At 39.4% G+C, this 22504-nt stretch overlaps 1 protein-coding gene across 4 annotated transcripts in view; it reads right to left on the bottom strand.

Annotated features, from left to right (window-relative positions):
• Positions 1 to 22504, bottom strand: part of kiaa0825 (KIAA0825 ortholog) — a 128394-nt gene that overhangs the window by 91278 nt on the left and 14612 nt on the right. For all 4 annotated transcript variants that reach the window (XR_008607223.1, XM_055049232.1, XM_055049233.1 and 1 more), the window contains exons 3-11: positions 21537 to 21696; positions 21060 to 21242; positions 20696 to 20881; positions 20258 to 20582; positions 10786 to 10953; positions 7887 to 7969; positions 7546 to 7794; positions 3769 to 4046; positions 1836 to 1986 (exon numbers count right to left, since the gene is read on the bottom strand). Coding sequence is in view for 3 of the 4 variants with exons in the window: in XM_055049232.1 (XP_054905207.1) it covers positions 1836 to 1986; positions 3769 to 4046; positions 7546 to 7794; positions 7887 to 7969; positions 10786 to 10953; positions 20258 to 20582; positions 20696 to 20881; positions 21060 to 21242; positions 21537 to 21696 (1783 nt within the window). In the remaining variant the exon portion in view is untranslated. The remainder of the gene's footprint in view (positions 1 to 1835; positions 1987 to 3768; positions 4047 to 7545; positions 7795 to 7886; positions 7970 to 10785; positions 10954 to 20257; positions 20583 to 20695; positions 20882 to 21059; positions 21243 to 21536; positions 21697 to 22504) is intronic.

Here is a 22504-nt window from a genome sequence, read left to right as displayed (position 1 = left end):
CATACTGTATTTACCCTCCAGCAACAAACTGATGATGAGATTGGCAGGGCTACTGAGTCATCCAAAACTCCCCAACTACCTCCTGTCTACGTCTCAATGGCCATTGAGTTCCCTCACACATCCTCAAATTCTACCTCACCTTTATATTTCTTCCTTTTCTGGTAATTTCACTCAATAAATCATTTACGGGAGTATGGCCTGGATCTTTCTGACTAACAGCAGTATTAGGCACAGAACAAAAGCAACCCCATGAAAACACCTAATTTCCCCAAAAAAGTTTTATAAAATCCAATAGCAAGTCTGAACCTGGAATTTAAAAAATGTAAAAATCCCAGAGCAAGTTAAAAGAAACATTTCTGAAGGCAAAAATCTGAAGATTTAAACCTAACTATACTGTGAACAGATTCTGTCAGAAAAGGAAAACTCTTGAAGGAATAGGCAGGAAACCTCAGGTAAAGTTCTAGCAAAACAAATCATCATCCAACTCTGTTCAATAAAGCTACCTATATTTGAGAGCAGCTTGGAAATCATTTCCATGCTCTCTCGCTGCATAAAGAATTCAACAGAAAAAGCAAAACGAAAGAAAAAACATTAAAATGAACTCAAGGAGCTTTCTGAGCAAATGCTAATTTCAGATGAAAAAAAAATGACAGTGGATGTTTTCTTAGTGTTAGACAAAATGTTTTTTTTTTTTAAAGAAGGACTGCCAAATAAAAGAAAGGTCATCTAAACTTTTAATAATGCAAAAGTTCCTGTCATGCCATGGCTCCAAATTACTCTCAATATGAAGGAAGCAGGATTTGAAATAAATCACAATTGTTTTGGTTGCTTGGATCAGTTAGCTATTTTTTTTAACAAGTCAGGTCAATTACAGAAAAAAAAAATAGAACATTTTATTCAACATTACTTTTCTTGCAAGACCAAGACCAGGTTGGGGAGCTGGGAATAAAATACACATGGAATTTCGAAAGCTCCCCCTCCTTATTTTTGAATTAAATCACTATTTGGCTCTAAAGGCTCTGAAGGCCAAATCATGTCATAAAGACATAAGCCAAGCTCATATTTTATACTCTCTTTGACCCATTTAACTGACCTCAAACATATGTTGCAATTTTAGTGTCACATATTACTTTTTTTATGCCAATAACAATTCATTTGGTGGTGTGGGTGCATAAAAATGAAACAAAAAAAACAAAAAAATTGGTGTGGCTGACGACAAAGTTTCTCAAGAGCAGAACTGTGATGTGGAGGAGCCAAAGTTGTTGCAAACTCTCTTACATCCATCCATCCGTACAGATGCAGTTGGGGGTGGTTGAACAAAAGCACACACCTGCACACAGCAGGCCTGTCTGACACCAGTGACCCCAAGAAGGAGGAAGGAACAAAGGGGAGGGAATCAGGATAAAGCGAGAAGGAGAGGCAAGGTTTAGATTGGTTTAGGGCATAAAGGCACCGGAGTTCCAGGGCCCCTATGCTGTTTCCAGACAGTCCCAGTGTAGACTGCAGACTTCAGACAGCTGAATCCCTGGAGCCCCCAGGGCAGCATGGAAGCCACAGATGTTCTTAGGAAACTCAGAGTATAACACTCCGGCAGAAGAAGGAGAGTGGGAGGTAAAGGTGTGTTGTGGGAATGAAAGGAATAGGCAGGAAGGCTCTGGAGTAATAATTCTATAGTTCCCTACAATCTGCAGAACAGGCACACGAGATATTTCCAAAGCAAAAACCTAGAATGGTGCATAAAATGTAAATTCTAAAACATGTGCATGAAACACCAGTGTTGTCAATCTGGAGGTATATCAAGCTAAACGGACAGGAAATTGATGTAAACTTCACACCTCGTAGAATGGTTTAGGGTCAGCCCAGTCATGACTCTCTGCATCCTGAAGAATACAGGTGAGGCAAACCTGGATGCAGTAGCTGGTCATCTGCTCTCTTAAGGCCTCCACTGCCTCCTGGTATCTCTGGATTGGTAGCAGGGTCAAGGACCTGATCAAAGAAGAAGAAAAGAAAGTTCAAGAGACGCAACAAACAAATCTGTATTGTACCAAGAATATTTGGGACAAAGCTCATTTAAGTTCAATCTTTAACTGTGCATATCTTATTTTCAGTTAAATTTATGCAGGAATCTGTAATAACAATATAACCTAAAATAGCAAAGAAAAAAGAAGCTGTTGATTTATCCTAGAAGTTCACAATGAGGTTTATTTCCCCCTTAAAAACAGTTTAATGGAGAGATAAGGGGCCTACAAACACACAGACAGACAAAGGACTATAGAGGGAATCTACAGAGACTAGAGCTATAAGATACTCTACTAAAGTTACCACACAATTTAAGGACGCATTGCCAACCAGTGCTAATTAAACATGTTTATAAGTCACCTTAACTTCTTGAGGACTTCCAACTTAACAATACTGTTTTTAATGACAAAAGTGAACTAATAGCAGCTCTCTATGGTGTCATTATAGTGTGCTCTATTAGGGAGAGAATGAAAGATGGAAACTGAAAAACCTGTTGGGTAAAGCTTATCTACAAAGCAGAAAAAGAGTCAGAATATTTTCTCTAGAGGATGAGAGTTTGGTGACTGCACATGTATTTCTGTGCATTGGCACACATTACAACTGCTACCCAGTGGAAGCCTGTTGCAGGCAGGGACTGAAATCAGATGCGGCAGGTGGAGCTGAGAGAAGCAAAGGACTGGAGCTGCAACTCAATGGATTCTGAAACTTCTAACTTCAGTCTCTTGCAATGGCACATACAGTTGAAATAATAGCACAAATCTGACTTAATTAAGAGAAGTGACTGTGCATCAACAGATTTAGAATTTTATCAAACAGGAAAGCCATCATTGCTGTGAGTGAAAATAACAATATTACCTCGATGAGAAGATTTGTCCAATTTCAGACTATTTGCTTTATGGCTACATAAACAGAAAAATAGGTGAACGATAATAAAAGACTATTTTCAAGAAAGCTTATCAGATTAGTTTATCAGTAGATGTACTGATTAACTAATCTGATTAGAACTAAATTTACAAAGGACTCGAAAATATTTGTAAATTTCTGGAAGTCTTGCAAAATAAAAAATACACCAGATGTTGATGAGAAATATTAAAAATATTTCAAACTGTTAGTTTCCACTGGTATTTATGGGACATAATAGTAAAATTGGAGTAGTTTAAACATACTGTATAATTTCCAAATACAAATATAACATTTTGTTTTGCCATCAGTGGACATCAATACAACAATTACACCTGGACAACATACATTTAACATATTTAGCTAATAATGTAATCAAATCTTAATGCAAACCACGTGTTCAGTCATGTGGCTTTAATAGTCTTGAGCTCTGGCCTCAACATAGCAGGGTTATAGAAATCATCTGTGCACATGATGGAGGAATGCAGAGTGCATGTAGAGGATGTGACCTCATTACGCCTGTTGTAAGCACTTAGCTATGTGAATGTAATGGAGGGATACCATATACTGAATCGCATTTGCATGCAATTTAATTGTTTTGGTCCAGTTTGTGCTAGTAAATTTAAAACTCTTTGAGATCTCTCTACAGGATTAAAACTTGACTATTTTAATTTCATTTTGTTCCCATTTATTCCAGTGAATTCCAATAGACCTCTATTGAAAGTTTTCAACTTCCTGGATTTTCACAACTAAAGTTACGACACATACAGAGCAACACAGCAGCTTATGCATAATTCCTTCTCATGTCACGTCAACAGACTCACTCACATGAGTACACCTGCTTCTTACATTTTAGGGGAAGCCGTACTTGAATCCTTCAACATGACATTGTAATGCTCTAGTCGCTGTTGCACATAAATGCAGGAAGCAAGCAGAGCAGGCAAGTTCTTCAGGGGTGCAGAGGACGGTACCTCCAGGGCCCTCTCCTGCAAACGGCCCAGCATGGCAAATGCTGCTCTGCTACAAGCTTCCACAAAGCTTGATCGCACCCCCAGGAGAGAAGTGTCCCTGCAGGCTACTGCCAGTGGCAGCAAAGTATCGAGCTCAATCAGAATTGCTCCACAGAACTATGGGGAAAGAGGAAAGGCAAAGACAAGACGAGATCAAAACCAGAAGTAAAATCCGTCAGTAGACAGGAGGAAAAACCTGGAAGAGACTTCGTTTATGTGGCAAAGAAAAGCATTTTTGCAGGGATAATTTGAATATTTAATAGGTAGAGGACAGAGAGTACTATTAGTCATGGGTTTATCTTGAGAAAAAATCCTGAAGATTGCATATGCTGAAAACAGAGATTGGAAGACATGGCCTCAACAAAATGCTTAAGATTACATTCGCATGTCAGTCTTACTCCACAACAGAGTGCATCACATTTACCACAATCACAGGGAATCGTTATAGCATGTAAAACTAAGTAAGAGAGCTGAACTGAGAGCAAATGCTTGGGTAATGTTTGATGACAAGCTACTGTAGCTTTAGAAATTGTTACCTGGGGATTCTTTAAGAAACTTCTGATTTGGAGTTAGGCCGATCAAAGTTTTCAAAAGGGTTTAGCAAGTGCGCCTTTCACAGGGGTATTATGGTTTTTAGAGAACCTAATATTTTTTATTGAAGTTCACTGTTTTGATCTATACAGTTGAGCTTAACGTGATACTGTTATTTTTATTTTAGCAAAACTATTTTGCTATTTTCCCAACGATGGCAATATAGTTGTTGTGTTTAGGGTTTATACCAAAGGGGTATTATTATTTGATGTTACAAAGAAACGGTCCAGCTCCACATGGTCCCAAAACTATCAAGACTCCTACTGAAATGCAAAGCTTTGTGGTAAAAACAAAATAAAAATAATAAATAATTACAATTTAATTTAACTGCTAATTTGATAATGAGTGCAATTAAGGAAAAAAAAATGTCTATAAGGAGAAAAGGTTTTAAATATGCCACAGTTAAATGTATGGTTTGTTAAGACACCTTTAAATCTTTCAGTTGTCTTGAAGTCATATTTGCCATAAATTATAGTGAATCTGATTAGCACCAAAGACAGTCGACTTTCTTAATTGAGCTTTAGCAAAAAGGCATTAATAGCAGAGTGGTAAGGGATAAAAAGCATCACAAGGTATCGGTCAGATGCAAGGAAAGTCAGAATGCTGAACTTCTGCAAACCTTTAGCTTAAAAGTGTAAATCTATATGTGCCCATCAATTTCCCCTTGCTGCTTAGTCCTTGGAGAATGCTGGAAGATTTCTGTTTCTCCTATAAGTGGTGCATGCTAAATATGTTGTGCACCATTATGCAATCAGGCTATTGGAGAATGTAACTTTTTATATTTCTTATCTATTTTTTGATCAACTTTAGAAATAGAAAGTTATTTGAAAAGCTATATTATGATTTCATTTTTTCAAATCTTAAAAACTTGAAAATTTTTGCAGAGTTCACTTGAGAGAACCAGTGAAAGTGATCTTGTAAATGGTACACATGTCTAATCAATCAGTCAGTAGCTGATTGATTAGCTGGGCAGCTTGGTACACTGTCATTTCAGAACTACCAAATATATAAACAATTTTAAAACTTTCAACATTTCTACCAAATTTTCAGAAAAATCTCATCCAGCACACACACATAAACACAAAAGCACACACACATAAACACAAAACAATCGCAGCATCGCATCTCTGCTGAACACAGGCTTAAATTTTAACTAGATACGATCAAATTCTGGAATCCCATCAGGACTACTGCAGCAAGGTGAAACAGGCTATAACTTTTCAAGTGCTAGTTTGGGTCTGCTTGGGCTCCCGGCATAGCAAAGGAGACAAACGAGCACCTCAGGAGAGGCTGAAGAGTAGAAAAAGGTGTATTTGGTGATGTAATTGAGAGCTCACATTAAACTGAGGAGGGTCTAAAGAATTAAGGTCCATCCGCAGGTCAAATTGCTGCTGCTTTTAAAATGAGGTTATTTTTCTTCATTTGTCTGACAATAAAAAAAAAAAACTGCACTAAGCTTGTTTATTTATTGATATTAAGGTGAGTCTATATAAAAAAAGGAACTACTAAGTTATGAAAGTATGAATACAAAAACAGCAAGATATTGATCCAGATTAAGTTTTCAGCAAGCAGCACAATCTTGATTGTCTTCTCTTTACAGTCGCCTGAATTTCTTTTGAGCCCGGCTTTATTTTATGCAAATGCATGCAAGTATAACCTTTGGGCTGGAAGGCTCTCATCTTTGAAGCGTTGACCTACACATAAATATGTTGTACAGGTCCTGAGCAGGAACAAATTTTGACACTAGTTAGGAATCAAGAGACACTAATACACACAAAGTAGGAGGATTTATGAGAACAAAGGTGAAAGAAAAAGGGAGGAATCTGAATTTGCGAAGTGTAGAAGAAGGTTTTTGGCAGCAGAGCAGTTGAAAGGAAGAATGTGAAACTTTAAAGACATTTTAGGTGTAGCTGCCTGAAAAGCTTTTTTCTTTTTTTTTTCTTTTGGCGATTTTGAAACAGGAAAGAAGATGAAGTGAGGCTAAATCAGCAGTGTCAGTAAGTATGCAGTCGTTCAGCCTCAAACACTGGAGATTTCTGGTGGTGTTACTTCTTAAGTCCAGTTTTACATCACACTCTGGTTTTGGGCCTCAGAAAATTCAATCTCCTGTGTCTGTTTCACCTCTTCTTACCTTTCCCAGGCCTTCTTTTCTCATCCTTTGGTCACGTTATCACTCCTATATCCTTCTTAATGCTATAGCCACTTTCCCTTTGTGATTTGCCCCTCTATCATTAGTAAACCCTCAATTCCACCCATTGAATACCTTTCTCCACACATCATCCAACCCCCATAATATCAACCACACCATGTTCTTGGTTTCTTCCCGTCTTTCTTTTGTTCCTGGAATCCTCCCCTCCAGTAATACTGATCACTCTTCCCCAGACCCTTTCTGATTCAGGGCGTCATCTGTGTCAGACTCGAACTATTTGAGCTTTCTATTATAGAGGGAGCTTTCTACGGGAGCTACAAAAAGCATTAATCTCTCTGGTTCGGGCGGCTGTGTGTAAACCCGTATTGTTAAGTCTGATAGTATTAAAGAAGGATGAAGGGAACAGACCCTCCTCAGGGGAGGCTTTATCCTGAGGTTACTTGTGCACAACATTAAGCTATAAACTAGACCTTGGTGTGTTTTTCTGTTGAGTAAATTTGAGAAGCAAAACCAGGATTTTGCAAATGCAGTATGAAAAAAAGATAAAAAATCAAGAGTCTAATTTTTCAGTCAAAGTGAGAAGTAACTTCATATAACTAAACCTCATTCTTACAGAAGAAAAACTGCAAAGTCCAATACATATTTCCTAAAGGGGACATTTAATGCTGCCTAGCCCTAATTCTGTGAAATTTTATTTTACAGTATGAACTAGTAGAGAGGATGAAAACTATAAATGATGAGTAACACAAAAACAAAAAACAAAACAAAAAAAAAAGTTCTATAAATCAAATTTTTTTACAGACTTGCAACTGCTCCATCAAAATGTCAGAAAACATACTGTGGTCCTGAAAGAATGAAGAATCTTTACAAGAGTACCTGTGCTGTCATTTTAGGAGTGTCTCTCTCTGAGCCTTTGTAAAAGAAGTCTTCTTTAAAATGTTCGTTGCTGACAGAGAAGTCAGCGATGGGGCTTATGGTGACCAAGGTGTGTCCCGAAGAATGCAAGCCCTCTTCTTGCTGTAGATTCTTGGCACAGACGTCATCCAGCACCACTTTAACACAATGCTCCATGTGTGGGACAAGCCTACTAAAAGCTAACCTCCAATTAAACTCCAAAGTCTGGGCCTGAGAAGCAGGAAATGAGCCAAAAGCCAACAGAATCATAAAATAGGAAGTGGAAGAAATTTTTATGCAACAAACGCATGCAAAACTCTCACCTCCGGGGTGTGAAGTTTGTCTGCGGTGGGTTTCTTGCCATCTGTTGTTGAGCTTGAATCCTCCCTAGGCTTTTTCAAAATGCCTAAATAATGACACGACATAGCAACTAAATACAGTAATCAATTTCAAATAAAATTAAAATGAAAACTTTCATTCAGTCATACATAATTCAATCAAAGTACGTGCGTAATTCTATACACCTTCAATGTTATATAGAAGACCATGAGGGATTCTAACAAAAAAGATCCAAAATATTTATTGCAAATGTATAATACCTTGAACAAGCATTTATACTGCTTGAGCTTTTTTAACATTTTGTTATTTTACAAACATGACAGTTAAAGAATTTTAAAAAGACTATAAATCAACACAGAGCAATGAATACTTTTGAAGTGGAGCGAAAAGCCAAAAATGTAACTAAAACTATGAAAAAGATCAACAGCAATTAAAGCTTCTGCATTATTTTTATTTTTTTATTTTTTTTTTTGCGTTCTGTGTAACTATTTATGGTTCTCGTCTGTTTGTGTGTTATTTATTTTCACTTGTATGTTGTTGTGACAAAGGCTTTTTTTTCACTGTGGGATCAATGAATTCCAAAGCCAAGTAAATGGAGGGGCTGTCTGCTACACATTAAACAATAACTTTGGCCTACTGTAACATAGTAATACAATACGGTATGGGTCGTCGAAAATGACTTTCATTTTGTCACTCTTCCACAGAGGCCAGATTTATGGAGTGCATTATTTATAGTTGTTATGTTCACATTGATGAGATATGGATCTCTGCAGGTTTTCTGTTGTGCCTTACTCCTTCCATTTTGGGATTGATGGATTGAACAATGCTCAACAAGATGGTCAAAGTTTGGGACACTGTTTTAATACTCAACACTACTTTAACCTCCTCTACAGCTATACGGCTCGGTATTCTGGGGTGTTTGTTTGGTCTACAATCTGCTGGTGTTTAACTAATATTCCCTAATAAACCTTCACAGAAAAGTTGGATTCCTACTGACTTCAACTAAGACTCGGCCAGAGTCTATTTACTGATTAGGGTACTTCTAAAAGTGAAAGTAATTTTCACCGAATCTTATAAAGGGGAATCAAAGTGACAAGAGCTGAATTTAAGTCCACATCACATTTGCCACATTTTGAAAAAAGGAATAGTATAATTTTAATCATTCAAATTTGTTTCTGTTGCAAGTTGAATGGGGTGCAAATACTGTGTGTGTGTATATATATATATATATATATATAATATATATATATATATATATATATATATATATATATATGTATATGTATATATATATATATATTTATATATATATATTATATATATATATATATATATATATATATATATTCACAGGTTGCATCAGTTGAGTGCATTTGTTCTATTCTTTCTACCACTAAACATTATGCAAGAAGGACTAATGCCAACTTTTATCCTTTTCTCTTGTCTGTGTTTTTAGCTTTGAGAATGCTGTGGACTTAAGTTAAGTTAAGCTCTACTGGAAACAACATGGAATGGTTATAAACTCCAGTTTTACACTTGCTATAAATAGCTGAATTTACTACAAAGGCCATAGACACTCCATGTTGTTTATGTTAAGTGAAGGTATTTAAGCTGTGAATTCTTTGGGAACGATGTGAAGCCAGCTAGTGGCTACATGTCAAACTGTAATTCAAGCACCACTAAGCTGAGCTGACCTGTGTTTTTTTTTTCTTTAAATATTTTTTAAGAAAATTTCTGCTTCTCAAAGGAAGCAGAAATAATTTGCAAATAGATCTGTCTCTACAAGTCCAAATCTGAGATTTAGATTTCATTTGAACCCAGATCTTGGCAATGCACAGGGTAATTCCATGAGAGGTGATTGTGTCGATTTGTGTAAAGACTGCAGCTTGCAGGGCAGCTGTGGTGAATAAAAGTGCACAGGATGTTGAGTTGGGATTCAATTAAAAAGCATGAACATCAAGGCCATAGTTTCCTAATCGGAAAGCGAAGAGTTAGACCCCAGGCGAGGCAATTTAGCCGAACAAGACCGTATGCAATGGAAGAAGGAGGAAGCGGCAGGCACATCACTTTTTGACCTTTAAGCTCATCTGATGAATTTCTGGTAATTAAGTCGTTTGATTGCTTGGAATTAATGATTTGGATAACTGCCCTTTAAAGGCTGTTTACCTCTCTGTAAATTGAGCCTTTCCGCAAGTCTTGTTTTTGTAAATGTAACCTTTATGGAAATTACTCCACGCACCAAAAACTTTCATTTAACATCTCTGCAGTGGCAGTTCAAAGGGGAAAGAGGAAACGGATACTAAAGGCCCGTATAAGACCCCAGATAATACCAAGCTAATAAACACTTTTTTCCAGACTTTATGGTGGAATTATGTGCGCATGCATGTGTGTGTGTGTTTCTGGCTGGAGGAGAGACACATATACTGGACTGTAGCTTTAGATTTGGAAATGCAGGGATCATATATGAAACCTGGAAACACTTACACTAACATTTGTGTGATAGCAGGTACTGTAAAGGACAATATTCCCAAAGGACAAAGATGCAGGTGTGTTTTAAAACTAAAATTTACATGCAAATGTAAAAAAAATAAAGTGAGCACTTGTTTTCAGCCTTACTGAGTCGACATTTTATCGAAACAGATTTTACTCCAATTACAAAAAATAAAGTGGATATCACTCTTCTAGCTCTGCACAGCTACACAATGAATATCCTTACACTTTTAAACATTTTATTTGTAAAGACTTTGTGATGGTGTATCCCGTAATATTTCAATTAAATACATTGAAATGGATTTCATGTGACAAGATGTGGAAAAGGTTCAGAAGATATTCATTTCTCTGACACATCAGTGTAGGTGAACATAGATTTTTAATGAGTCGCACCTTTTAAAGTTGGAGTGTTTCCTGTGCAGTTTATGAAGGTGATGTTCGTGACCAGCTCCCTCACATCTCTCTCAAAGCCTAGCAGAATGCAAGCCAGCCGAGTTAATGCCCTCAGTTGGTGGGAGGTCAAACTAAAGCTCCTGCTTTTCAAAGGAAGGTCCATTGGTGCTGTGAAAGAGATACAGAGAGACAAAATGTGCTTTGTATGAGATCACAGATGAGTTATAGACATAGAAATATAAAACAGTGTAATGTCCACAAAGAGAAAATAGTTGATTTTTGCTTTTAATACACCCTCCTTTGCTGAAAGGCATTCATCAGCAAACATTCTCTGTCAGAAGTCTCTTTGCATGTGACACCTTTTCTAAATATTGACCCATTCATATTTTCCTCTTATACAGTGTAAACAAAGAATACAGAAAATTATGCAAAACTTTGCTTCCTGAGAAGTCACACTTGCACAACCTTCCCTCCCAGCACAAAACTTTTTTTTTCCTCCTCCTAACCCGCAGATGACCCCCTCGGCAAATATGGATTTCCCATTTTGGAGGCTGCCAAAGCCATCACCCGGGGGATGTTCCGCATTAAGCCGGAGAATGGGCGGCTGGGAGATGTGTTGCCATACGCTGAGACACATGCACAAATACTTTTGTGAGTCCGCCTAAATGAGCTCTGCAACTGCAAAGGCATTTGGGAAAGGATGAGCTCAGTATTAGCCTTGACTCTGAAAGCACAGAGATGATTGAGCACCGAGATGGAAAGAAGAGGGAGGAGGGGGGTCTTCTTTTCCAATAACGGTGACATTATTGCCTTTGGATCCTAACGTAATTTTGCTATATTGTTAAACAAAATCTGACAATATGACAACAACATTGTCCCCAAGGATGTCTGGTTTAATCATGCATGAAGTTTGATTCAGAGTGTTGTGTCTGGGCACTTGTGTATGTTTTTTATGAGTATTAATGAGTGTGAGTCACTGAGTTTTGTGTGTTCGTGTCTGGGGCGTCCACACATGCATGTTTATGTGCATGCAATGTGGGTCATTATGAGCAACTTGATTTGTCAACATCTCCACACACATTTGCACATGTCAGTCTTGCAAGATAATTGTCCACACCGCGACCAAACTCTGTGGTCACCATAAAATGTATTCTAACCTCAAGATTGTTTGTGAATGTGCCTACATGTCTTTGTGTGCAAGTGTGCACAGATGCATGCATGAAATCGCAGGTGCATAGCCGTGTAATTATGTGGGGTGTGTTTAAATGTGTGTGCTTGTATTTGTGTTTGCATGTAATTAAGCTCCCTGGGCCTCCAGTTTCTCTGTAATGGGTTCCAGTGGGAGTCTGGGTTGGAGAGACTACCTCCTGCTGCATGTGTGCATGCGTGACCTGGTTGACACGCTGGTGTCAGCCTCGTTCTCAGACTCGCACTTTGCAAACACGCACCACCAGGCTTGTCTATTTCTGAAGTCGCCGTCACATCAAGAGCTTCCGATGCTCAACGTGGGAGAAAAGTGAAACCGCAGACGATTCAAAGAAAACCTTGTCAACCAGACAGAAAGGGACACATTTGGGAGATAGCCAATGGACTCTGTAAAAGCTATCTCTACAGCCCTCCTGCCCCCAATCTCCACCTTCTCCAGGGTGTTCATCTGAGCACAGCAACTATTACCTTCCACTTCATCTGGAGCATCACCTTTTCCCGGCCTCTCTCTTCTCTCACCATCCATTCTACTCATTCCATCAACCTGTGACCCTATGACAGTTTCACTCGCTCACTAAGTCAACTCTAAATAGTGACACATGACCTTGGCATTTAGCAGTGCTGGGCATTGTCTTTCATTGAGGCTCTTTCCCAAAGAGCTATATAGGTATTTATAGTCACCCCCTAGCCAAATGGGCCTACAGCCATCGCACTGTAGTACATAGCCATCTAAACCCCATTATACCTTTGTCACAACAGTGAGATCAAATGGAAGCTCCCATAGCCACTTGATGGAGAGGGTGTGCTTAAAAGCACCCAGGTGTGTCATATAGCAAAGTACATTGCAAGTCCCACAGAGCAGAACGAGGAGGGGGCACGGGCAGGGGGAAGAGTTCAACTGAAGGTCAACGTACTGAGAATCAATAAGGGAGAAGCTGAGAACAAGGTAAAAATTATATGTTTATACAAGAGATCATCGGCAGCACATTATGGAAAGATGGTCTTCAAATCAGAATGATAAACTGAAAGCTTTCTCACTGTGATTGCTTAGGGGAAAAAAAGCATTCGCTCCACATCATTCAATAACATGTCAGAGTGCAGGTTGTGCATGGAACATTAAAAAAATAATAATTTTAATAAAAAAATATTACATTTTGAAGGGGAGCATTGTTGCTCAGTACTTGTTAATAATGGCAAGAGAATTAAAAAAACAAAACAAAGACAAACAGAGCAGGCATTTTTGGCGAGAGCCATCCATCGTCTTCTCGTCTCTGTGGGTTCCACCAGCTCCTCAGCCACACACGCACACACAGACTGGTCCTGACTGGCAGGAAACAGAAAGAACAGAGAAAGGAGAAGATCTGGGAGAAAAAGAAAAAAAAAAGAGGGGTGGTGGTGGCGGTGGTGGTGGTTAGGGATGAAAACACGGGGAAGTGAAGGAGGGGGCGGGATAAGGGAATTCCCTTAGCAGTTGTTATTGATTCCGGTGTTTACGGGCGAATAGTTTAGTGCCGTTTACAAAACAGAACAGATGCAGCCAGTGAGCAAAAAGGTAAACAATTGCTGTGTGGCGGGCTGCCAAATCCCCAGTCTGATGTATTAAACTCACGGTGAAAAGCATTTCCCCTTTGGCTGCACTTATTGCCACTTCATTTCCTCTTCGCTTGCATACACACTCCCTCTTCTTGCCATCGCTCCTTTCCCTGCGTCTTTTTCTCTTCCCCTCTCTCTCTCTTTCTGGTTTAACATAAGAAAAAATACAAAAGGAACAAGGATGTGGGGTGCTTTTTTGCCGTCTGGCTATCTGTCCTACACTGACCCAGGAGGCCTAACAGAGCCATTAGTAGGGGGAATTGCATGTGTCTGACATGGCCGAAAACCAATTATTAGACACTTTCTAGCAAATGATGCCCAACTCTTTGGGGAATGAGCAATCACGCAATAATTTAGCCAGTGATTTAATTTCTCTCCAGCACGACATATCTCACACTTGTCCGCTGGCCCTCATTTTCCCAGTTTTCTCCATCATTCTCTGAGCAGTACAAATGAGACCATCTGAGATGTGTTTTACATCTTACTTTCCACATTGTCCAATTGGACCGCAGTCCATTGCTAGATAACGTCATAAAATGTGATATTATCAGGCATGGTTTTATGGAACTCTAGCTAGAAAAGCTGTTAGCATGGGCAACATTGTCACCACAAAGAAAAATTGGTTTTCAAACAAAAGGCAAGTTAGTAATTATTTTTTTAAACTTTGCCTTGGGGGAAAGAAAATCTGCACTAAATTTCCTTTACATAAATTTATTCCCAGTTATGTACAGTATGAGAAAACATAGAAAGGTATTGTAGGTGGTTATCCAACACAAAGCGGCAGATAAATGTGAACTGCAAGAAAATTTACACACAGTTTGTATTTATTAGAACAAATCTGAAGACCTGAAGAGAGTGGCATGCATTTGTATAATCTACACCATATTGATACAAAATCCAAAACAAAAAAATGTGAGCAAATGTTAACCACCTCACTTTGAACTCTTTAATGACCCTTGTTCTGATGAGACTTTCCATTTCATTAGATTTGTCAAAATCTGCTCGTTTTCATTGAGTAGAATTTTTAATAACTGGCATTTTATGATCAATCGACTGACTGAACTGAATGGGTTTCTAAAGGACTGAGTAAAAAGTTGAAGTGTTGAGTCTATAACATGCCTGCAGACTATATTTGTTTTGATAAATCAGCAGTGTAGTCATAAGGAGAACCAGTACATTTGTTATTCCCACAAGGAGCTGGGTAAGGTCATGCGGGAGCCGGAAGCTATGTCTGTGTAGGCATCAGTTTGTCTGTGGGTGGAAAAAGGCTCGGCGCCGCTCCAGACCTCCTGCCAGGCCCAGACAGTTAGGGTCCTTTTCGTCAGTTGCAGCCCACTGCTCACTCAGACAGCCTTATTATGTGAGGACTCCTGCTGTGATTATTCAACATACACCGGGACGCATGCAAGCACTTGTAATCACACACCACCACCCAAATGCTTGTCTCTTGGGCTTCTGTCCTCGGGTGCTGTCCAACTGGGCTACAGCAGGGGCAACCCGGCCTTGACAGAAGGAGAGAGTTGCAATATTTGATATCTCAATTAAGCTGCTCTGCCAAGATGGAGGTAATGTTCTTAGTGGTGGCAGAAAGGCACCTCTGCTTTAAATTTGTTTCCCTATTACTTGTGTTTTCACCTCTTGCCATACTGAATTAATATTTCTCTGGCCTTCTCTGCATACTTGAACTGAGAAGCTGAGATGAAGAGCATGGCAGAATGCATTGTAACGATAGCAGCATTTCATTAAATCCCACTTGTTTAGTGCCCTTGTTCACATTATTGTTTTCAACCCCTCGGCGAAACACGCTCACTCTTCATCACAGAAATGCAGCCTCCTCTCAATAAGCCATCCAATTTTTTGTCTTTTTGTCGCAGCTTTCTCAATAGAAGGTGCCAAGAAAACGTTCATATCCTTGAGCTGCTCAAGAGCGATACACAAAATCCATTGTGGCCACTCAGAGGATATGGGCAAAAAAGAAATTAATGAAACACATTATACACATTCTCGAGGCCTGCAAAACCTAATCTTTTCTGAGATTTTACTGGAGGCATGATTTCGAGAAAATGACTGCTGACAAAGACATGCATATAACCACAAGCAGGGATAAATGACACATCTTTTCTCTTTGTGATTAGTAAACGCAAGGTTTTTGTGGCAACTTTTTTTTTTCGACACAAGAACTTCTAATCATTTGAAAATGCAGCAAGAAAACTGCATAGGACAAAAAAAAAAAAAAAACATCTTTCATAGGCACCACACAAACAACTACACAGTGACACACACAAACACCCCCAGACCATAATTATGTGGCAGTATGCGGGTGCACGTCCCTGCCTGACAGTGTGTATAAACTCAGGCAGAGATATGATCTAGTGAGGAGCTGCTCTTATTAAATATTAACAAACGCCATTCCCAAGTAGCCTCAATCCCCATAAGCACCTCCAATGCCAGTCGGTGCCTCAGCCGAGCTATCTCGCGTCACTACAGAACCTCTCTCCCTGCTGAATAGGCTGTGGTGCTGTCTCTGAGAAAGAGTTCAAAGAGTCTGAAAGGGCGATGAGGTGGGAGGGAGTGTAGTTGTGGAGAAAGCACTTGCAGTACATGTACTAACCGAATCTTTTCTCTTTTTTTTTTATCTATATGAAGCGGTTGCCGACGTCACGTGGCGAAATTAGTGTACCAGGAATTTAAATCAGTGCTATCAAAATAGTGGAGCAGAATTCCTCAACCTCGACTTTAACCCCATGGTCAATTGTTGAGGGGAAATGGTAAGCGTCTATGCAGAGAAGTCGATGTGAAAGCTTTTGATGTCTTACAAAAACAGGGATCTGCTAGGCATACAAATGCAAATTTAATGGGGCATTTTCAAAAGGGCGGTATTAAATGAGACTTGATCACACAATTTTTAATGTACTTCTGCGATTAGCAAGCAAGCACACAACCACGTGTGAACACAAAATATCATCAAAAACAAAGTGAAAATTAAACATAGCATCACATGAATATATTAAAATGAGAAGTAAAAGTGTTGTTTTTTTGTTTTTTGTTTTTTTTGGGGAAGTGGGGAGAAGGGGGAGTGGCAGGGTATCTGTTGAACATTGCAGTTATATTATTTAGCACTTTCCCACTATTTTAGCATGTTGTTTTAACACTTTGAAGTTTGGCTTATTTTATCCTGTCCAAATACTAAGGCTGCATCTCACTATCCAAAAACCTGTATGTTGGCTTAATTGGTCACTATCTAGCCATTCATTATAACTCAAATATTACATGTTTTGTAATCTAGGTAAGAGTTATTTTTTTGCCACATTGGACATTAAGTGCCTTACCCAATTTTTGGTTCCAACAAAGATCGGTTTGTCTGTGGGCTGCACAGTTGTGCAGTTGGTAGCACTGTTGCCTTGCAGCAAAAAGGTCCTGGGATTCAATTCCCGGCCCTGAGTCTTTATGCATGACGTTTGCATGTTCTGCATGTGTGGGTTCTCTCCGGCTGCTCTGGCTTCCTCCCACAGTTCAAAAACATGACTGTCAGTTTTGGTCTCTCTAAATTGTTAGGTGTGCATCCATGGTTGTTTGTCTTGTCTGTCTCTGTGTTGCCCTCCAACAGACTGGTGACTCGTCCAGCGTGTACCCCACCTCTCACCCAAAATGTTCGCTGAAGACGGCAGCGAACATTATATACAGTCAGGACATTTTTCTTACAGAAGGTCTGAAGACAATTATGAAATAAAAATTCAGCTTTTTGGACACTCGTCAAGTGCCAAAACATGTTTTAATAGGTGGCAATGAAATATGACAGCAAAGATTCCTCTTTTCCAAAATTTATACTTAAGTCCTCTTTGCATATTTCCATCCACAAATTTTGTTTATTTTACTTATCTCAGGCCCCTGCCAAAAAGAAAAAGAAACAGCTTCCTGTAGTATTCATCATGGCACCATTTCAAACCCTCTTACAGAGACATATACATGAAGACTTGGACCACCCTCTTGAATTCAGTGAGGTGCGCTGGTAAAGTCAAGTTTTTGTTTGCTCCAATACACTTAGAGTGTACAGGAAAATGGAAAAAGAAAAAGAAAGAGGAAGGATATGTGAGGCACAGAATAAAAGAAGAAAAAGGATGGAGGTGGTGCAGGGTGGGGTGTTGGGACCCTTCACATCTGCCTGCCTTTGAGTCGGTGAGGTTAAAAGAGGAGGCAGATCTTGCTGTGAAAGCTGTTAAATGGTTCAGTGGTTTGACAGTGGCTGATGCGCAGCTCCCCCGGGAGCAAACGGAGTTCCCACCCCTATACCCCCAGCATGGCTCTCATCAAAATATACCTACCGCCTTCCTTTACTTCACAATAAACAATAACACAGCAGGAGCAGAGGGAGGGATCTTAGGAGTCATTGGAGGCTTATGAAAAGAGAATCACTTTCTTTGACACCGTCATAATTGTCTTGACAATTATGTGTGTTGCATACAGTATACAGACAGTAGAGTGTGAAAGCAGATTATGCATTAATGTTCCAGGACTGGCTTTTTAGAGAGCCACGGGCATTTGGAGTGGTTCTTAAGATTCTACCTTTTTTTTATTATTTGGAGGAGACTTTAAACATGAACAACACAAAAACGTAATCCCAGTTGTAGATGTTGCACACACACAAACACAAACACATAAGTAAAAGCAGTACAGGCAAAACTGCTCCATTTTACCATCATTACACAGCACGGGTCCCTCGCTCCCTTTGGAGCCGTGTTCTGCCTCCGGTGCTACATTTGACGGTTTGTTGAACGGCACGTAGGTGTGTAGCCTCCGCCGCGTTACGTGATCAAACAGCCCAACTGACGCATGGCCAATTATCCCGGCTGCCTCCTCTCATCTCACGTTTAAGGAGAGGGAAAGTAAAAACCAGAGAGGGAAAATGGGAAGAGAGGTAGGGAGGGAAAGGGGGAGAGAAAAAAAAAAGAAAAAGTGGCAAGGCTGGTGGTATGTTTATCGAAGAATGGCAGATGCAAAAGCACTCCTCTTCCCATTCCGTAGGGAAGCTGGCATGTGTACTCTTTTGAAAAAGTAAACAATGGCTCACAGACTTTTTTTTTTGTTATTTATTGTGAATCTTTACTCTCAGCAAGTCGTAAATAGGCCAATACGATGCAAACAAAGAGAATGTGAGAGGATCAGTAGTATCAGAAGTGACATGGTGCGTAAGGGTCTCTGCTTTTCTCTGTTGATTGTTGATACCCCATCACCAAAAGGCTTTATCACAGAAAACTCCCTCTGTGTTACAGGTTAATTCATTAATTTTGAGTATGATTGAAAAGTTTATTGATTTTAAACATTCAATTCAAGAAATAAAACTCATTCATAAAAACTGTCACACTCTGATCCACACAATCACAGCAAAGAGTGCTGACGTGACACTAGTCACTGACAACCTTCATAAGGAGGATAAGCCATAAAGGGTCATTGCAAAAGAAGCTCGCTGTTCACATAAAGCTATATTCAGTTGTATTTGTTAGAATAATTATGTTTTGTTATCATTCTTACATTTGTTGTTTTAATAGATTTAGTATTCACATCCCTGATAAAAGGAACTTGTTAGACTTTGGAGCTGGAGCTGCTTACAGACCTTGAAGCTACAGCCATTTCTTATCTTGGGATACTCCTTAAACTGCCTCCCTCCACATTCCTTTCCTGCTATGCTTCGTAATAAAGGACCAGTTCTGATGCAGAAAGTCAGAATGCATGACAGACACCTTGAGGAAGTGGTCTGCTGTGCCATCTCCTTTTGCAAAAGATTTGCTTGAAAACTCAAACGTTGTCTGTGGTTCTTTTATGTAGGTTGAGAAAATGCCTATCAGTATGAATGGAAGGGTGAGTGGAAGAAAAAGTGGAGAAAGTGTGGTAAAAAAAAAAAAAAAGTGTGCAACCAGTTGGGATAATCCACAATACTGAGGGGATTGTGAAACATTTGGGGAATATTCACAAGGTGTTGCACAAGTGTTGAACTTCTGAGCCAGAGACAAAGTCATAGGCATCACAACCTAGACCTAGAATGGGCTGATCTGAAGTCCACGTCTGTGAAGAAGAGTCAAAAGGAAGACGAGAGAAACCAGAGCCAACAATGCAGACCTGCTGAAGGCCTCTTTCAAAGCAGCCTCTTTCAAAGCAGCCTTGGCTTACTTAACACTTCAGAAAAGCCACAGGCAGATTATGTTCATAATACACCACACAAATTGAGTCTGAAGCAAAAGAAGCCCATCCCAAGAAATGAGTGCATATAATGTACAGTACATGAATATTCTTTTCATTAGGCCGTAATTTCTGTATTTAAAAAGTCGTATTTGAGATTAGGGTTTAGTTTGATCACCAATGCAAACATATTATGCATAGTGTAACAGGGAGGAAAAATGAGGGTATTAGTAAAATAAAAGACAAAAAAATGCAATTGTGATGGTAAAAGCAGTCCGTCAGAAAGGCCTTGGATTTAAACACGTTGCACCAGGAGAACAAAATAAACAGAGAGAGGAAGGAAATAGAAACTAACCTTCATTCATTTATAAGAGAAAGCAAGAGAGGAGTAAAGAGAGTAGAAATGAAGTGAGAAAAGTGCACATCAGAATAAACAGAACCCCAAAAGCCTGGGCAAACAAGAGAATGACATAGATGAAATAAAAAGCAAATTACTCACCTACAGTTGCTCGGGACCTTACAGAGAATTTTTTGATCTTGCTGCTCAGTGATGTGTTGTCTCTTTGAGCGGTTTCAAATTCTCTCTCCATTTGGGAAGTTATTTCCTGGGTGATGGCACCTAAGTAAGCTACGTTTAAAAGGCCCAGGACGACCTGGGGTTCCACTACCCGTGAAAGAACCTGGAGCTCCTCAGTGAGCGCTTGAGTCACACGTTGGACCACGTTGCAGAAACCCGTTGTTAGTCTGTCGAAGCCGGACTCCCCACCTGGGCTGGAGCGCATGCTTGAGTGCAGGATACTAAGCACGTACTGCTGTTTCATGCCCTGTACATATAAATTACATGAGATGTTGCGTCATTAAACAGCTATTCCTATCGTATTAATATCATTCAGCGTTTATGAAGTTGTCTTAAATACAGAATTGATTTAAATGGCACCTGGTAATCTGTGACCACTTCACATTCAGGGTAGAGAAATAGCAACTGCTTAAAACAGTTGACCCGCTCGATGATGGTCATGGTGGAGAGCTGTGGGGAGCCAGGAAGTGCTGAGGTGTAGCATGAGAGCCGGTCCATCAGGAAGCTTCGCAGCTGGAGACGCACAGCATCCCACGCCTCTTGGATCTCAAATGAAATAAGAAAATGTCAAAAATATTTAGGTAATTACAACCTCAGGTGGCATACTAACAAAGTACAGACTGTTGATTAAACCTTCATTTCAGAACACTTAGCTGCTAAACTAAAAATGAAATTCATTAACCCAACACTGAAACACTGAACTGAATGAGAAACAGTGCATTACCTCAATTGCAGAGTCATCTTTGGTCGTGTGCATTGAGTGGACAGTGGAGCCAGGCAGATGAGGATGAAGAGAGGAAGAAGAGGATGGACAAGGAAAATAGATTCCACACTGGGCAGACAGATTCATCAGGAGCTGAAGTGTCACTTCTTCTTTCCCCTCTTTCTCTGATTTAAGGTAGTGTTGCTGAAGGCAAGATGAATGAAGAGACATGATGAACTGGAGAGAAGTTGATCAGAAGATATGATATAAATATACCCAATCAATAGGCCTAACTGGCTTGGTGAAATGCTTTGTTTTGTCCTAAAATCCTGAAATTTATATAGTATGAAATGTAGTAAGTTTAATCTTATTTAAATCATAAGTTAGTACATATAAAGTATAAATTACATGGTTCTCTGCCACATTTCATTTCATTGCAAAGAGAAAAAATGGCTTTTTAGATTGAAAACATTGCTGACTTTTGACCTAATACATTACCAGAGCTCTGAAGAAGTCTAAAACATCTGTGGAAAGAGGCTTCAGGGAGTTTTGTGCCCTCGTGTTGAACCACTGCAAGACCTCTGTGGGACTGGGTGGACGATCCCCTGTTCTGATGTCTCCCATTTTGGCCTGGAGCTCCTTCAGATGCTGCTCTATGCTGAATGAAAGGAAGGTGAATCATTGGACAACTGATAAAGGAATAAAACTCTTTAAAATAAAGGTGTTTTCAAAATATTGCACTTATTGAGCAAGTGTTTAATTCTGACAGCATCAAATTCTTTTTTTAAAGGTTTTGTTGACTGTAGTGGCCTTTATTTGATAGTAGTTAGACAGGAAAGAGGGTGATGAGAGAGGGGGAAGACATGTGGCAAATGTCGCCTGGCCGGGACCACAGCCATGAGAATTATGGCCTCAATATGTGAGTTCATTGGATTTTTATATAATATACCAACAGAAAGTAATGAAATGTTGGGAAGTGGAAAGAAAAAAAAAGAAATATGAAACATGCGTCATGCAAGTTTAGCTCCCTAAGTCAGTCGTGTAAGTAATGGAAGATATGTCTCAACCTCTTGATGTTTGACTACTTTCTTGGCAAAGTAGCAAAATCTCAATCACTCTGGTGGTGAGAGAAGACAAGAGACAAAGTTCATCGGGCTGGGATTTGTGATGGCAACATTGAGGATTGAGGCCTCTGTACATGGTCGCACACTCTTCTTCTGCACCACCGCAGCGCCACGCAATAAATCTAGTTTCTTTATAGCAACTTCGACCAACTTCCCTGTCCCTTCTACAGAAAAGTGTCCTCAAATGCTGATGCTGCTACCACCTTGGATGTTCAGGGAATGTTGTGTTTGGGTGTAAGGAAAGGTTAGTTTTGACCAAATATATAATTCTGCATGTAACCCAAGAAAGGTGCTGGTAATTTTTCCATGTTTGCTTTGTCCATAATAAAGGTTTTATGTTTT

This window comes from Poeciliopsis prolifica, unplaced genomic scaffold, assembly GCF_027474105.1.
Source record: "Poeciliopsis prolifica strain line A6 unplaced genomic scaffold, Auburn_PproV2 SCAFFOLD028, whole genome shotgun sequence".
In the NCBI taxonomy this organism is placed as follows: Eukaryota; Metazoa; Chordata; class Actinopteri; order Cyprinodontiformes; family Poeciliidae; genus Poeciliopsis; species Poeciliopsis prolifica.
This window is presented reverse-complemented; position numbering and strand designations above follow the sequence as displayed.